Source organism: Acanthisitta chloris, unplaced genomic scaffold (assembly GCF_000695815.1).
Source record: "Acanthisitta chloris isolate BGI_N310 unplaced genomic scaffold, ASM69581v1 scaffold21258, whole genome shotgun sequence".
Lineage (NCBI taxonomy): Eukaryota > Metazoa > Chordata > Aves > Passeriformes > Acanthisittidae > Acanthisitta > Acanthisitta chloris.
Genome location: NW_008686789.1, coordinates 42,345 through 61,537, shown reverse-complemented (window position 1 = coordinate 61,537; position 19,193 = coordinate 42,345). Strand labels below are relative to the sequence as shown.

Below are 19,193 nucleotides of genomic sequence, written 5' to 3'. Positions count from 1 at the left end.
CAGGAATGGCTATCACTGGCACTGTAACCAAGTAAACAAAACTACAACAAAGAAAGACAGGATAAAACAGGATCAAGAGCTGCACAGGTGAAAGCAACAACGACGAAAATAAAAAGTTATTATGGTAGACCTAAGCTCTTACAGAGAACCATATATCTGTGAATCATCAACCATTCAGTATTTAGAGAGCAGATGGCTGGAAGGTCTCCATATGTGAAAAATATTATTATCAAGGAGAGAGCATAGTAACAGCAGAATATAGCTTGATACCAAGACTTTTATATGAAACGTCTTAAAGGGGAAATTATTCACTGGCCCATGCCAGAAGCCTGAAAATTGAAGGTTTCTCAGGGAAAAAAAAAGTAGTAGGTACCAAAAAGACTTTTGAAAATAATCAATAATCATCAGATCTCATCTCCAAAAAGAACAGTTCTCAATTGACTTTAACAATAATCTAATTTTGATATTTAATTGCCACTTAGAAGTCTGTTAATTAGCCCCAAGGCTAAACAGCATTTAATCACCCTTGTTTAAAGGAACATTACCCAATACCAGCCTTTAAATAATAAACATTCATTTAAAATTAGACTGATGACAATGACATTGAAATGTTAGGAGACTGTTCTGCAGCCATTGCCCTTCACTTCACCGCAAGTGCTGCCAGAGCGAGCACTGTATTCTAAGAACTGTCACCAAGTGCTGCCCAACGTGCAGGGACAGCAGCAGCATGCTGGGTAAGCACCTCTTCACAGCCATGCACAATGAGGACAGACACATGCAACATCCCTTTCCTACGCTGACAACCTGATTTCCACTCAACAGATGTAGTATACATTACCCTGCTTTAGAGGGGCAGATGCCTAAAATAGCTCAACTTCACATTTTCTGGTTACTCCTACCAGAGCTGGCCAGCAAGAGCAATCTCCCTCTGAAATAACAGTCTAGATTCAGGGGCTATTGCATTACCACCTGATGAGTAACTGAAATTTGACCAGCTACATCCACTGTGTAGCATGTGAACTTCAAAACCAATCCTCTGATGCTATCCTGGCTCAAGTTTTAAGTAGGTACTACTGAGCTCCAATTTCATAACTGCACACACAAAGATCTCCAGCTCGTGTTAGCCTTTCTTGGGAGTACCCCACTGGGGGAGGTTTCCTCTTAGTGAAGAAGTTGAAGTTCTCCATTGATGGCCATGTATGTCCCACAGCAGCACAATGTGGAGGAAGAGCTAATCCTGAGGGAAAAAATACATCGGTCGAACCCTCAAATCTTTAATACAAACTGAGCTGGTTTGGGCTATTTTCAGTTTAGAAACTCTAGCACCACACATTTTATAGCCTGCTAACAACAGGCTTGATTCTACCCATTATCCTTTGTAGATTGTGTTTGGAGACTTCAGCCTGCCAGCATCTGAAAGAAACTAACGTGGATTTCCAGTGAACAGAACAGGGTGCAGTACTTCAGCACAGACCCACCATTTTAGACAGGGTATTTTAAGGACTCCACTCTAGATTGTTTTGAGTTGGTTTTCTTGACAGCCATGCCTGTGAGGGCTCCTCTGCCGAACGATACAAGTTGCACATGCACTCAGAAGTCAACACAAGGTACCAACTAGAATTTGCATGCACACACTGGCAGACAGGTTTCTATCCCTTAATCCATTTTATCTTCCTCCCTACATAAGGCCTTAAACTACACATGAAGTAGAAACAATTTGTACCAACAAGGAAACATCAACTTGAACACTAAAGGGCTGTAAGTAAAATACAACTAGAAGGCTGTTCCACTCTGTTAGACATTGTTCTCTAAAACTATAAAGCTGTTTAGTTATGCCAACACCAAACTGTTAGAAATTCCTAGCAGATACCTCTCCTTACCTCCACTGAAAAGGATGGCTGTAGCACGGACTAGATGGATTGCTCTGGGCTTGGGAGTTCAGGTAAAATACTAGAGGAGAAGTAACAAGTGCACAATCAGCACTAAAAGGGAATTTAAGATGCTGCAGACCTGGAGCAGATGTAGGAGAGAACATGTGCTGATGAACATCATTTCCTCGGCAGTGGGAGTACAAAGGAGAGGAGATTCTGACAAGGTACCACAGTAGAAAAAAAAAATATCAGGGTCAATATCACATCTTCTGTTTCAATAAAAAGAAAAAAAAAAGGCACTTTCAAAATATAAGTTAATATCTTCTTAATAAATGCAATAAACTAAGTGGTCAAATGTCATCCTTTCCATTATCATCCAAACCAAAATGTATTTTTCAGACAATTTAGTATCTATTTAATATGATTTTTCCACTACGAAAATCTTCCAATCCAGAATTATCCCAAATCCTTTGTTGCAGTGACTCCCAGGCTTTCTGGAACATGCACCACTGTCAATCCGTAATCTAAACCTTTTCAATTGAGAAAAAAATAACCAATTGATAATGGCCCCAGTGACAGACATGGACCGTTTGTATCATAGTCTTCACAATATGGGGACATGGTTGCACCACGGCTGTGGCAACCACAGCAATATGCAACTGTAAAAATATAAATTACACAAACCATTAACCTGAAAACAACATTTAGCAGTGACAGTGTTCTAGAACAACAGCTAATTAAGCCTGAAAGCAGCACTGCAAAATGGTTTCACTCTGTTTTGTGCAGTGGGGAAACTGAGGCATGAAGCAGTTAAGCGACATGTCCACAGCACATCCTAAAAGCATCAGAATTACAGCTCAGGACACTGATGCCCAACTCTGTACTCAGCTCTGCAGACTATCCTGGTTTTGCAGGATGAGCAGCCAATGCACATGTGTATACACAGAGAGCACAGAAAATGTCTCAAAGTAGCTGCTTCTCAACAAGCTGCAAACAGACTTCTACATAAACATACAGCAGAGATCCTAACACCTACTTCATTGAGCTACAGTCGATGAGATGTCCTTCACTAGGAATAAAGTAAAAGTTAACTTACAAATATTGGCATTACAAAGTGCGCTTATGCGTTAGAATAGAAACTAATGCCACTGTATTCTTACACCTGTAACTTTGATTTTTGACTGAACTGTGATAAAAAGGTTTCTATTTGCCATATATAAACATAAAAGTGAGCAAAATGGAAACTTGGAGCATGTTTCAGTTTTGTTTAGAATCCAGACACTTTACACTGGAAGTCCTGAAGTCAAGCACGTTTGTTCATGTTCCTTGCTTTAGATTTCCTAATGAATCCAAATACTTATCAGTAAGTAACCTTTATATACTGGAAATCCTCCTCACTAGCAATCTCTGCTTAATGAGCTTTACAGTCCACAGACAGCAAAGGTTAAGTCTGCTTCTTACCCTGCTCCTCCCTCCACTGACTGGGTGATAGATTCATTTAACCTCCCCTGCTTAGAAATGTGGTATTAAATACACAATTTCCTTAATTTTACCAATAAAACGAGCATATATCATTATGAACATAATAAACAGAAGTTTTCATTAGCAGATTTCAAAGCATTTATAAGAGACAAGCATTAAGAAGGAATTGTTTGTTTGAATTCCATTTTTAGAAATACATGTGGCAATGTAAGTAAAGATTTCTTCCTTCAAATCTGGAAGTTTTCAATAGCATTCTTAATTTTAAAAGACAATAATGGTAGCAAAGATTTCCGAATATCTGAGCCCTGTGACAGCTTTCTGACAGACTATTAAAAGCACTTGATAAATCTGAAGAGTTATCAAACTGGAAGAGTTACAAACATTCAGTTTTACTACATTAATGCTTGCTACAAAACCTAAACACAACGTAGCCCAGTTAACACCATTTCAACATTGCTAATTTTTGGCTATACTTTATGGTAAATACTCCACAAAAGTAAAATGTTACAGTTTCCAAATGAAATTTCCCTTACAGCCAAATAAGCATGGCAGATAAAGAAAGCTCTAATAAAAGCATTGTCTATTTGCCACAGAATATTCTGGCTGTTTTTTCTTCATAGTTGCAATTTGAAATGTTTAAGCGCAATGTATTTTTCACAACAGTCCTTACTGGATCCGCAGAGATGGGGCTCCAAGCCTCTGTTTCCTCCGTTTCATCATTGTGCTGATACACTATGGCTCTCCCCAGCATAAGAGGCTTAGAGCTGGGAAGGAGAGCCCACTGTTATCACTCCAACGCAGAGCACAGAACAATCAGCGCAATTCCAAGCTCTTCGTATACCCCCGGTGTCAGAGGGACCTCAGGAGCTCAGTAATGGTCCAGATTAATCACACAGCTCATGTCAAAAAACTAATCATTTATAGATTTTTTTAAAAAATTAAATCTTCTATGAGTCTATTCATAGCATCCAGCGAAAGGAAACGAAGCCCACCAGTAGGAAAGGAAGGTGCTGCCAAGCCCAAGACACAGACTGGCCATCTGACCTGTCACACCGCCAGCAATATGGTCCTGACACACTCCGGCTGAGCCCACAGCAAACCGGCGACCAACTTCTCCTGGGCTTCAAGGAGCAGGAGCAGTCACTCTCACCAAATCAAAAGGGAAGTGGAAAGCCAAAGGGAGCGATGGCACACTTGAAAGGATTCTGGCAGAAATCTCACAGAGCAGCTTGAAAACTCGCCCGGCGATAGGAACGGAGCCACCGCTCCCACCCAAAGCCCTGGCAGAGTCACCGGCAGAGTGCGAGGAGCAGCTGTTCGCGGCCGGCGCGGAACACGTGAACCAGCCCTTGTTCAGAAATCAATCCCCTAACAACGTGCACAACTTCAATCTTAAAACATCTTCCTGGAACTCCCAAGCTATGTTCCAGCTACCAACTTTATGGATTCCAGCACTGAAAACAGAGCAACAGCAATCACAGCAACCTGGGGAGCCAAATGCTGAAGAGGGAGAAGGGGGAACACCTTCATTTGGAGGCAATGTTCCCTCTACAGTGCAAGTCTGGCAGTTTTGCTTACAAAATGGGAACTTCAATCAGCTCAAAATCAATTTCATGCTATTAACAAAACCTTCCCAAATAACCTCCCAATAATGCACATTTTTAAATGGGCATTCCTAAGTATGTAACTTCCCCCAACAAAAAATTAACAAATATATATCTTTGGTAGACTTTAAAGTGTTAGAGACTGTGTGTGGGCAGGTGAAGGCTGCTATTCACAAGTTCTCATCAACCCAGCCAAATTCCAGATGACAGCTCCTATCTTCAAACCCTCCCATGACTCCAACTGCAGCAGGAGCTCCCCACACTACAAAATCCCAACCTCTCGACAGCTACAGCTTGTCAGGAGAACAAATTGCCAAGGCTCAGGAGTAAGGGCCAGAGTGGCTGTTCTTTACACAGCCAGAGTCCCTGCCCCCCACACTGTGCCTTCAGTGCCTTCCCTATGCCTTTGTCTAGCACAGTAAGCAACAAAACATACAAATTTGGTATGCTATGTATAATTTTATTATACTTATTAAATGAGAACCTGGATTAAGTAGTGGAAACTTGATAATAAAAACTGCATAACAGACTTTTTCCACTTCTAAATCCTTGATGCAAACCTCCATAAATGTCTCTGAGATTACAGTCTATACAGAACGCTCAAATCCCCCTTATTCACCAAATCACTACTTTTAGAGAAACAATGCTTTCAAATTATTTTTAAAGCTGACTATATAAATAGCAACACAGCTATGAAGCCTTGCAGGAATAATTCGGCACGTTCCACCTCCAGAGCCAGACCCATCTATCAGCTTAAGAGCAGCAATTTATTTTTGACCTACTGCTTGTGAGCTGCTCAGAGAAGGATGGGGTGGTTAGAAAAGACCACCTCTTTCTCTCCTCATCTACAGAACACATCACAAGCAGAAAGCATTGACTGGAGGCATTATTTCCTGCTTTGTTTCCAGATCCAAATCAGAACGGAGCGCAAAAGCAGCAAAACTCCCTACTTCTTTTCAGAACCATTTTTCATCCATTTCCAGCACTTGGGTCAATGGCACTTGCTCCTGGCAGGGAAACAGCATCGATCCATTGCCAGCAGAAATGCTCACCCACCAAGATGAGCAGACAGAGAATGATATATTCCATTTCTCTGCAGATACAGAGGAAATTCCCACAGCACCTGAGCATGGCACAAGACGTAAACCAGCAGTAAAGGCCAGAAATTTTCCTCCCTGCAATCAAACTTCTTGTTGTTTCCATGGTCTAAACATTAAAAAGAATACAAGTGTTTCAGCAGATCCTCCCAAAGAAATTCCTTGGTGTGTTTGTGTGTTATTTTACTGTCAGGAAGTTGGAGGTAAGTTTAACAAATGATGACGAAGACTTGTTTAATGAAACACCCTTGGAAATGTCTAGAGCTGTAGATACTAACAACCTTCAGATGTTTATAAGTTGAAGTGCAGAGAATGAGGGGGAGAACAAGAGAAAACAAGTCCCACAGTGGACATAAACTGCCCTAAAAAGTGATTAGAAAGAAAAAAGACCACATAAAAGGCTTGCATATGTCTTCAGCAAACACTACTATGTTGCTTACCATATTTCATAGAGACAGACATAAAAACTTAAGGTAAACACTACTATTTCCCAGCACCTGTCACCATCAAAAACAGCAGCTTGTAATATTTGATTTATATAAGTGTGCATCTTTACTGGATATACTCTGGATTAAAATTACTTTTTCATGTTTCTTATGCCTCCATGTTCTTTTCCCCTTTACACAGAGACTTTTAAAGTATATTTGATAGAGATGGTTGATAGCAGGAAAGAATTAACAAAAATAACTTATACCGGAAGTTAAAAACTGGTTTAGCAGATTTAGTTTGCTGAGGAAATTACTCTTTTCAAATTCAGATATAATGTGGCCAAGCCATATTTTCTTTACAAAAAATTTTACATTAGATAGCACAAAAAGTACAGCAGTATGCAAGTAACTTTGCCTTAGAAACCATGAGGATTTCAAATATAAACCCACATTTGTCATGAAAAAGCCCGAACAGGTCAGTAAGTTCATTTTATAAACAACTAAATTTATTATTAGTTTATCATTAATGGAGCACTGAACAAGAAATCACACGGCTCAAGTGCAACCCCAACTGGATTCAGTGATCGAGGATTAGCCAAAGAGGAAACCTGAAGAAACAGGGAGCTCCAGGCTGCCACTGTACATCCTGCAGCCCCAAGGAAACCTGCACTTTGCAGCCTGCTCTTTTGGGTGCCAACCTGCTGTGCTACACATGAACAAACACAGGTGCTTCATCACGAGCCTCATCCTGCTGCGCCGTCCCCACCTTAGTCCTTTAAAGTCTGGAATGTCTCTAGTGCACTTCACGTGCAGGTGCACATCAAAACCATGTGAAAGCTGAAGCCAACAATACAAAAACCAATCTCTGTACACTCTGTAGCTCCAAAAGAACAGAACAGGGTAATGGCTGAAAATAATTAAACCACTTCAACTAATAGGCTGAAGATCAAAGTTTGGGTCTATCACTCCACATTCGCTATTTGAAATGAAAGAAAATACTCATGAATGATAATTATTTTTTTTGTGAACAAAGCATGAGAAAAACATCCCAAATACATTTATATGCATAATTCATAACAGGAAAACTTTGAACTCTGATTATTAAACCACACCAGAGACAGAATGTAACTACTTGTTCCTGTTCTCAGACCATTCAACCTCTTAGCAGCCTACAACTCAGTTGAGTATAATTTCCTTTAGTGCATTAAACATAACCCCCCTATAGAAACACAAACACTTTAAGTACATTAACAAAATGGTATCTAAATAATCAGGCATTTCTCTCACTGTCACCCTGCATACAATTCCCCCATCTGTTTTACATGCCTGCTCACTCTGTGCTGGTTATTTCAAAATTAGACTGCAAGATATCCAAGGGCAAAGCCAAACCTTACAGTGTGCCAATAGGGAAACAGAGTCACTCATTAACAGACTCCATCCCAACATTCATTCTCTTCAGCTTGTACCCAAGACTTTCTTTAGGTGACAAAATTCCTCATGATCTCCTGACAAAAACACTGAGATATCTAACTCCTCTCCTTTTCCTTAGCACAAACAAGCACAACAGCTGTTGTTGTCCCTGCCTACAACCCGTTCCTGCAGAAAAACAGACTACTCATACTGACCCAAGAAATAAGAAGCAATGAGAGTCAAACAAAGAAAAAGTTAGCAGCATTGTCAGGAAGAGCTCATCCTTCTCCATTCAGCAATGACAAATACCCAAGCTAATCCACAGGCTAAAACCTTTCTAACTCAACAATCAACCAAAGTAATCACCAAGCAAGCAGCAATAATCAAGTCTTCATTCTGCTTCTGGCTGTCTGGCAAATAATTACTTCCTCCCAAAATATGATTTTTTTACAGTAGTAAGTGCACCTTAGCCTCCAGACTAGCATACCAAAAACTGCTGAGTGGTTGTATGTTTGTATATAATAAGATTGCCACTGAACTGTTACAAAGGCTGGGGCTTGCGCAGAAAATGGATGCACCTCTTGGGGGTTTCTGGCTCCAAGCCAGATACTTCATCCTCCTGTCAATTCCTACTTTTGCTTCTGTTGGTGAACACAGGTCGATGACTGACAGTCAATGAATCAGGACCTAGCTACATCCTTAACTATCCCTGCTCATCAGCCACAGCACAACAGCTTTTCAGAATAAATTGTATTTTCAGAATTCATTTTTGCTTAGGAAGTTCACTGTTAAGTTGATTCAAGCAGAGGAGAAGCCTCCAGAAGAACTGAAAACTGCCTACAGTTGTTAGGCCATCCTTTCTGACAGAATGGCTGAGCAAATTTACACATAGTGTATGTATATTTTTATTGTATATATATATAAAAATAAAATAAATGTGTGTGTATATATGTATATATATACACACATATTATAACTACTCCCCCGATACAGATTTCCCTAATTCCTAACTTGAAGACTATGTGAACTTTTTTTTACGAAGTAAGTACTGCTACTGGGATATGCAAAGTCATGTATATCAGCTCCACAAGACCCTGTTCAGTGAGCCTGTATGGTTAATAGCACAGCATCAACACAAATACACACTGACCACAAAGCACTACTGACTTCTTAAACAGTGAAACTTCTCAAACAACAAGAAATCAGTTGATACTTGACTACACTTCATACCTGACTACAGAATCTGTAATTCCAGAAAACAGAATCAAATAATCAACTAGATAACACAGGCAACTAACTTAGGATGCTTCAATTCTTCATAGATTTTCAGTCTCACTAACAGTGCAACCTTGTGCTTAAAATTTATGGCCTAGATCTTCTTGACACAAGTTGCTAAATTTCCTCACATAATGACAGCTTAAAAGGCAAGAAAACTAAAGTGAAGTAATGAATGTTAAGTCAATATAGAAATAAAACATTCAATCATTTGGTTCAGTTACTGCTACCTAAAACACTACACATTTGAAGCATTTCATTTGTATCTCAGGTATTTCAAACAAAAATACATGAGTAGTTTTGTGCCATACCCACCTCCACGCCGGAATGAGGGAAGGGAATATCTCTGGCATCCTCAACTTCAATTCCAAATGTTTTGTGCAAAAATATCTAAGTTACATTAAATAACAAACTTCCTGGTAACTCACTGCTGCACTATCTGATCAAAGAACCTTCCCAGTCTTCAAATGATGAACACCACCTGCCTCAGAAATCTCGTTAAACTCAGCTTTAAAGGCATATTGGTTAAAAAAACCCAAACCAGTCAGTGCTTCATGTTCTTTAAATAACTCCCTGACTGGTTTATCATTGTCATATGAACTAAACAAAAAGGTCTGGTCATGCCCCACTTTTAAAAAAGCCCTTTTGATCCGCTGTATTGTTCAGCCCTGAATCACTGGCACTACACAGCATTTTCCAAACACTGTTTCTTATACAAAGGGGATAGCTTACATAGAAAGACTGAAAATCATTTCTCATTAGAACCAGAAACCTGAGGAAGAAAGGTTATATGCTTTTGTGAGCTTCATGTCAGTAGTCCACAAGCCTTGGGAAACAATTTAAAATCATAATGCAATAGCAGGTAGTAGAAAAGCTTTTTCTCCTATATAATGCAATCAATAATGCAATTTCTTCCACCATAAATCTGTAAGCACAGCAGAAGCTAAGCTCTCAAAACAACATTGAAACACAAGTTAGTTGGCTGAAATTCTTTAAACATCTTAATGCATTTTTCAAAATTGCTCTTTAAATCACATTTTAAAATCCCCAATTCTCCCAATATGTGCTGCTTTACAGAAATACCTCCACTGCCCTGCCTGCTCCACAGACACCTGACCCGCTCGGCCCAGGAGCTTAGAGTTCTGTCAACAGACCGAAGAGCAGTGATCAAAGTTGTCACTATCACATAAACAATCAGTGGCTTCTCTGGAGTCACTTCAGCGATGTCACTGCAGCAACACTCAACACCACAGCTCCTTCCATCTCAGGAGCAGCTCGAGCTGGTAATTAGAAGTAAGCTTACACTACTACCACTTGTCCTGCTACACTTAAGGAAATGAATAGAAGCTTCAGTCTCAGAGCAATCCAAGCTAGCTGTTTGCAAGTGCATGACAGATTCTTGAAAATACTAAACAGAAAATAGAGTATCTGCCCATCTAAATTATTTCCACAATTGAACGGTCATATATGTTCTAAACAAACCAAGGGATGAAAAAAGAGTAATTATACTTACAAGCTTCCTCTTCTGGGGAGACTGAGCTCTTTCTGGAAAACAAAAAAAAACCAGGAAGCATGAAAACCTTGAGTTAATTTTACTTGATATTCTATATTACCAATTCATTTTTCAATAAATGACTGAGGTGAAATTAACAAAAAGCTGCTGCACATTCACAGTCTGGGCTTCAAAAGTTGCTCGTTTTGTCTAAACAATCATTGCCTTTGTAGTCAAAAAATCATAAGCACTCAACAGAGCAAACATAACTTTGAAATTCAAGCCTAAGCACAGATCAGGCAGTAATTAATTCTGTCCTACATACCTCATCAGCATCAGACCGAACCACTTCCAGAAGTGTGGAACACGCTGTGCCTGCAGCTGTGTGGTATGGTCTCACATTCTCATGAATGCAACAGAGTGGTTTCGAGGGGCTTGGGGGGGGTTAACATACACATCACTTGTGCTATGTATCATCACAAAAAATCTGCGGCCGAACACAACTCGCACTGCCCGCAGAGTTTTGCAGGGGCAGCGCGGGCTGCGATGGCAGCGAACAGCCAGAGCCCCCGCGGCACCGCCAGGGGGCGCCCAGCGCCGGCCGGGGCAGCGCCCACCGCGGGCAAACCAACCAGGGTGCACTGAATAAAACCCAACAAACAAAATCAACCCGTGAAATCCGGTAACGACAGCTCTTCCCATCTTCAGCTACAGCGTTTGTGTTGACTGACATGCCTAACTGTTACTGACGGTCTGTGACAGGTCTGCTCAGTAGCACACAGACCCTACCGAACTCTTTCAAAAGATACCAAAAAGTTACAGCCATTAAAACTAATCGTAAATAAAGTAATTAATAATTAAACCTTAAGCATACTGTTATTATTTTCAAGTATGAGTCCTCCACCACTGGAAATTTCATTACGGTTTAACAGTACTGAGCAAATTTCATGTGTGAATTATCGCAAGGCTGACAGCTTACAGCATCGAGAAATAAATTCCTGTCATCAGACAAACTTGTCAAGATCTAATCAAAACACTTCAAGTGAGTAAGATAATAAATCATTAGCATCTATAGCAGGTTGTGTGGTTTATATTCCAAAAAAGGTACTTCTTCCACTCTCATTTGTTAGAAAGAATTAGTTTCCAGCAGTGAAGCCTACATAGCAATGAGAGCTTTTTGCCACTGCAAATGGATAAATAAATAGGTAAGATACAGGTATTATACATTACTCTGCTTGTGTAGATAGTATATGGCATACATGCATATACATCTACTACATCATATGAGCCACTGCATTCGATTTATTCTCCTTACAGAGGATGGCACCTCTTGGGCAGAAGGTACTTCTATTCCAATGACCTATTTCTGTTTATTCCAACACAGTCCCAGAAATTTTCAGAATTAATGTATAAAAAGTACTAGAATTTCATGGCACTGGCCGAAAAAGCAGAACAGTGACCTTTAAATCTTTTTATCTACCTTCTAGTTTTTGAGCTTTCAGGGTTCATTGTTTACAAGCTTTACTCTAGTCATTAGGTCTGAAAAGTCACTTAAAGAGAGAACACTCCCTTGCCAGCACAGCTCAGAAATTGTGACTTTCAGAAACACACCACAGCAGTCATGGTCCAGGTACAGGAATGGACAAATCCTTTCCTTTCCTCTACTAAGCACTTGTTTTACTCACACAATATTACCTTAAGAGTTTTTATAATCTAGATAGTTCAGGATTAAATGCATGCGATGTTACAACAGGGACTGACTCAGGCTTTGTTCCTGAAAGCATCCCCTGAAATCTGTGATCAACTGAGTTTCCAAATAAGGAAGGAAGAATGTCCTAGCAGATGACATCTCAATGCAACTGAAATATTACACTATCCATGTAGCAATTGTTTTCATTCTGCAGCTCCACCTTGACAAATACAGTGCAGCTGTGGAATCAATAGGCAGCAGTTCACATTTAATACCACTCTGGTCCTGACAACAAAGAGCACAATCAAAACAATCAATTTTTATACCTGTTGTTCCACTATGCCTCATCTCATGCTAGTTTTAAAACCCTCCTCAGAACCCCATGAGCTATACACCAAGCCATGTCCTGACCTCCACAGCACTTCTCTTGCCCTCTGGAGAAGCCAAGGCTGCACCCTCCCTGCTCTTTGCCCTTTTGTGTCTCCAAAGTAGAGCTGGTAACAGCACCTACAATCCCCCAAACAGACCATGAATGGTGGGGCCAAGGCAAAAGCACCAGAGCAGAAGAATTACAAGCTTTGCTTTTCCCACATCATCAGCAAGTTTGTGTCCAAAAACATCACATCCCAGGGAAGAAGAAAGAATGTACCTGGAGAGGTAAGAAAGGAGGGAACAGGCTGTGGACAACTGATGGCCTATTTCAGGACACTGCTTTGAGGATGTCCCCTGCCAGGAGCACACTGCAGGTCTCCAGGGGACTGAGAGGACAATGGAAATGCCTACCAGAGATGGGGACACACTCCCAGGGTCAAGACTCAGCTGAGTCTTAAGACAGCTTAACATTTTAATGTGAGCAACGGGACCAGGTGAGAGTTTACATCTCAAAATGACAGGGTGGTTTCAAACAAATGAAGTAGCACTACTAAAACTGTGCAAAATATAAGTCCAACAGCATTTCAAGTACCTTTATAAAGATTAAACTCTACTCAGAATCAGTTTTATAGTACAGATTAAATGTTTTAGTCAGGAAATTATGAGGGAGGTGGTGTGACTTGACTGGTTTCCACTCCTACCACAAAGGAGTTTGGCATTACGTGCCTGGGTATCATGAAAAAATAAATCACATTTTAAGAGGTGAGGTAACTAATAAAAGAGTGCTGAGCTGTGACTACTTGGCCTGAAACACTATTTACAGGGTGCAGCTGTAATCCTTTAAATATGCTAGTTTATCCGAAAGGGCATTTTTTATTTAAGACCACCCTTGTGATGAGAACATGTGCACATTCAAGATTCCAAACTGCCCCTTCCAACAGCACATCTGCCTCCCGGAGCACTTGTGCTGCCACTAGCTATATATATCTTACCATTATTACTTCAGGCAGCCTCCTTGCCACCTGCTCACTAGGTCAACAGCACAACCCTCGAAAGAGAGGCTTACATTTAGATTTGATTTATATGAAGTGCTAAATAGGATAAGAACATTTTTAAAGATTGGTGCACATTATTCACACAGAACTTTCAGAAGTGGAAATAAAGAACTACTTTCACAGATTCTAAAAAATAAGGAGTGTATTAAACCTTGCAGTACCCAAATGACAAGAACAGACTGTTCTGAAAGTTAATTTTTTGTATCAGTTCCATATTTCAAGGCATAATTATTAAACATGCAACTTGATCTCTACATGACAAAAGAAGCAGCAGATTTTCAGACAAGTAGTTAAAAATGAAACAATTTCAGCATTGTGGAATTTATAAAAAGCTGGTTCAAATACCTGCCTTCCAAAGAGCTCCTTATATTAGTTTCCTTTTATCCTAAGTTTATCATCTCAGATCATGATACAAAATCATTCGGACACTGTATCACACTACAGTTCAGGATTCACAATAGGACTGGATCCTCAATTCTGAGGCAGCAAGGAAGCCAAAAGAGAAAATATACTGGCCATTTTAGGCCTCAGTTTTCTGTTTACATAATGTATTGCTCAGTGCATAGATGCTGAAAAATTTATTCAATCTTTTGTACAGCGAAACTGCATCTGAAAACAGGAGCATTTCAGGCAGCAGCATGAGTGCTGCCTCTCTGCCTAGGTACATGCACACAACGTGAAACGGAAATAAAGTCTGGCAATCTACTTGTTCATTGACCTACAATACAACCCACATCTTTTAAACAGCTCCATTATGTTATAGAAGTGTGAAAAAAACAGGAGCCCATCACTCAAATTTGTCACTTTCTCTCAGTCTTGTAATTTGTCCTTGAATATGTAGCTGCACATATGGCACAGACCCACAGGCAAAGTTGGATGCTGGAGCCTGCACTGATGGCAGCGTAAACGGAGCCCGTGCAAATTAAAGTGAGAACCATCACTACACAGGATGTTCCGTTTATTTGCCAGAGCAGACAGCATGATTCCTGAGATTGCCTTTGACCTTGGCTTTCTCACAAGGTAGCTCACCACCATACCAGTTGGGACAATAGGCAAATATTTTTACAGCTATAAGAGTAAATACATTTCAGTTAATAAGTTAATATTTCACAGATGATGAAATTCCACTGACAGTCAGTGACCTGGTACCATGCACTCATGTTTTAATTTTTTTTCCTTAGCTACCTATGTTTGCTTTAGGGTATACTAACAACCAGCAGGGGATTAATTAAATCTCCTTCTATACATAACCATTTGCATTACAGAAATGATATAATGAGGGTTGGAATCTCCAGTTCTGATGGCAAGTACAACCTGGCTGTGCAAGGACAAACTGTAATCCATCCATCAGATTAACAGGAAGAAATTTTTCATGGTGATTAAAAAAAAAACCACCACCCCACACTAAGCGTCTCTTTCTCCTATCGGAATCTGTCAGGAAAAATAATTTCCTTCTCTTCACCATATCATTGTAAATCGTTACTAAAAAGAACACTTCTCTATTTCTCTTTCTAGAAATGATTACATCTGAGCTTCTTTCCCAAACTCATCAGCCAAGAATTTTAAACAGCAACACTAAAACCATATCTGTATTGAATGTCAGATTAACCTATGGAATATGCTGCAGATATTTTCTATAATTTACTGACTTTTTAGAAACTAAATTCAGGATCATACTGTTAGATCATCTGCTTAGCTACAGAGATATTTAAAATACAGAAAATGAATACCAAAGCTCTTGCCAATACCATTCCAGATATTCAGAGGACACAGTTTAATTCTCAGACCTTTCTCCTCACTGTACGGAATTTATGTCTGCCATCACACGGATTCTGACTTGCCATGGACGGCTTACTCCCAGTGCATCTTCCCATATTCCCAGTACCAGCCGAACTGCCTGGAACCACCCTTGCCTAAGAAATCTCACCTGAATGGTGACAGAGTGCCAAAGCCCTCAGGACAACGTGTGTGGCACTAGAGCAGTCAACACGATACCTGTTCACCCAGTGCTACCCTAAACGTACTGCAAGTTCAAGGCAAATTAAGTACACTGCTTGGATTAGTTCTCTACCTCAACAGAAATTACACGTCAGTAAAAATGCCATTTGAAAAGCACCTTAACATGTAAAACCACATAGGGAAAAAACCCTCAGCCATTTAACCAACAGGCAGCTCCATTTCTCTAAACATTCAGTGTGTATCAGTCTTCCAACCCACAGGTCACGAATCAGCCAATGATGCATTTCATGTTTTTAGATCTTCCAGCCTTTCTCTTCTCTTCAGCTTAGAAATCCTGTACTAGTCAGCAAAATAAAAAGCCTTTGGATTTATTTCAAATGAGAGTTACTGCAGAAGGAAATAAAGCTAAAAGCCTTTTAAACTTTAAGCAAAATTCTCAAACACAGCAAATTATTTTCCCTCCCCCACCAGTGCCTAGGCAACACAAAGTCCTTCCTTTGTAAGCAAAGCTAGGGATCCAGGTCACATCTATGCATTAACCTGTCAAGAATATATGCATCCAGAAGTTGCCCACTAACCTTCCATATCTCTTAACCTCTGGGCATTCAGTAAGATTTAGGGGTTTGGTTACTTGACCTAAAATAATTCCAGAATACATCATCTCGAAAGAGGCAGGAATTCACACTTTCCTCAGAATATTTTCAGCGCCCCCTCCCATGTATGTATCTATTTCAGTACGTTGGAGTGTCTACTCCATATTTTGTACATTACATCATGTTTTCAAGCCCAAAATACAACATTACACAGTACACCGTGGGCCAGACTGAATCCAGTCATGGTAACAGACACGACTGAACCCACATGTCATGGCTTGGATAGGCAGATGACAATAAAAACAATGGATGCAAACCACATTCCCAAAGGGTGAATGGAGAGTTGCCCAGCCCCAGGAAAAGCCAGCTGCCACAGCTGAGCTACAGCTCCTGTGGGAGAGGGCACTCCCAGCCCAGGGCAGGGTGGCACACACTCCTCCCTCACCAGCCACAGCAATGAATGACTTGCAATTCTCCCACTCTCATTTCCTCCACAGGATTCATTCCTATCTCTGTTACTTGGGTCCAGGAGCACAGGGTCACTCTAATTCCATGCCATCAGTCAAGCAGCACTCTCTTTCTTTCCACAGCAAAGACAATAGCTAGTTTCATATTTGATCCCAAGCTTTTCAGCTGAGGTTATGAAGTGAACAGTTTCTGAAAATGAAGACAACCTCTGAGAACTCTGGTCACAACCAAGAACAGGGGCACAGCAACTCAGCTGTTCAGTCCTTAGACATGAGCAAACTAATTTACTGTCAACTTGATTGCTTTCCTCAAGGCTAAAGGAAAAAAAACCCCACCACAGCAGCAGCCCCCTTCAAATACATTTGCTAAACTTACTTTTAAATGATACAGAGCATGTAAAAGATAATGTTTTTAAGATGCAATTTCATTTGCAGGAAAGGGTAAATTTAAACATTACAGCTTGATTTTTGCAACCCAGAGTCCTAGATGTGGTACAGAAACATAAAAAAAACCCAGCACAGCAGAAGAAAAATGGTAAATTTTCTCTCCTAACAGACAATCCATAAAATTGCAACAGCAGCAGCTCCAGAAGACCATTATGATAACTTACTCCCTGAAATAAACAATAACAGCTACCCAAAATGTGTGTCTGGATCAACAAAATAAAAAGCAAGATATGTGATTGTCCTCTTTAAATAAAAGGTAGGTTATACTTTAAAACCTGAGAAATAACACCCTTAATAAATGCTCCAAATGTTTCTTGTATGCACTGTTTTTTTGCACAAATTAGCCTAAGGGAATTTAGAGAATATAGAGAGGAATAAAGCCCACAGCTTGGACAGCTCATTAATCTTTCTCATTACTTAATTCTAGTTTTACAAGGCCATGAAGCAGATTCCCGATGTGTGAAAGAGTCCGCCCAGCACTGAACAGTCATCCAAAATAATGGGAGCAACTGTTCAAAATTCTCTTTCATTTTGCCAGACGGCGCCAGTTTCAGAAATTTAAGTCAAAAGGTCATGTTCTACAAAATTTTGGGAAATGCAGGAAAGATTGTCATCTGGACAGGACTGCAGCTGTAATGCTATTGTTAGAAACTGCTCTTAAAATTACTCTGTCTTGACTTGCACCAAAAATTCCTTCAAGACTAGGCATGCAACGATCCCAAGGAAACAGTCACAGCTGCTAAAAATGCCAAGAGTATTACAAATAAACAAATCCAGTTTTACTCTCTCCTTTGTTGGCTCATACTAATATTAATCTGTGATTAAGTCAGTTGACATTTCTACTATAGACACACATCTACTCCTTAAAAGGTTGTTTCTAGGAGACTCAACAGCTGCCATCAAGGCTACCTGACCACCAACTTGATTCATAAAACTCTTTAAACATCTCTTAAAACGGAATAATCAACCCCAGCATAATTGTGGTGAGTTTGGAGACCCCTCTGGTTTAACATATAAAACAATGTGCATCGCATGAAAACTCCAGGACCAACTCATCTCCATTCAGTGCACTCTTAATACGGACCATGAACAAAGATTAAAGGTTACAAAAAAAATTCTACTGAAATAGATTGGTTGAGAGACAATCTCTGACACTGTAGTTGAACCACGAAAAGGTACAGAGTCAGACCAATATTAACATCAGCACCAGGTCTCTCACAGCAGTCCAAGGGTTCTGTGTGTTCTCTCAGGCTGGTTTCTCATCAGCTCCCCAGCTGTAAAGCATTTGAAAGCAAACAGGCAGAAATGAAACCTGGTGGCTGTTTTTGAGAGGCATTCCCTGCTCCTTCAACTGCTTTGTCAGTGTTAGGCTAAGACCTATGATGCATCAACAGAATTTTAACTTTACTGCCTATTTCTCAACTAATTTCTACAAAAAGAAAAATCTGTGCCAGATCAGTGTTGCCAAACAGCTGGATGGCTTGGCAAGCCCTGAAACAAGACCAAGTTTCCTAATAGTAAAAGCTCTGGGGAAAAGTTCTAGGGAAGAGAAACATTTTGTTCCTCAAAATCCTCAACAATGAAGGTGTCTTCCATCCTCACCTAAAGCTGCAGTAAGTCCATTCCACACAGGTCATGTGAAAACACTCTCAGAAATTGAAAGCATAAGCAATCAATTTTAAAGATATTTAGTAATTAGTCCTAAAAGGAATTCCAAGCATATAAAGCTCCCTTGCCTTCATCTAGTTTATGACTGATAGCATCTGTAACCTCACGAGGCATCCATTAAGTTCAGTAGTTAATTACATCTGCTCTGACTGGACATTATTTACAGGACAAGCAGATGTAATTTTTCATTGCTTAGCTAAGCTACATGAAGCATGTCAGCTTACCCCCTCAAATCACTGCTTCTCACAGAAACAGGGAAGGAAGGACAGGCAAAGGCTGCTCT

General features: G+C 40.1%; 1 protein-coding gene across 1 annotated transcript in view; it reads right to left on the bottom strand.

Moving 5' to 3' along the window:
* Positions 1–4,081, bottom strand: part of LOC103807600 (microtubule-associated serine/threonine-protein kinase 2-like) — a 98,614-nt gene extending 94,533 nt beyond the window's left edge. Inside the window, 2 exon segments of the mRNA XM_009080337.1 lie at positions 1,881–2,087; positions 4,024–4,081. Coding sequence (XP_009078585.1) covers positions 1,881–2,087; positions 4,024–4,073 — 257 coding nt within the window. The 5' untranslated portion in view covers positions 4,074–4,081.
* Positions 4,082–19,193: the final 15,112 nt, after the last annotated feature.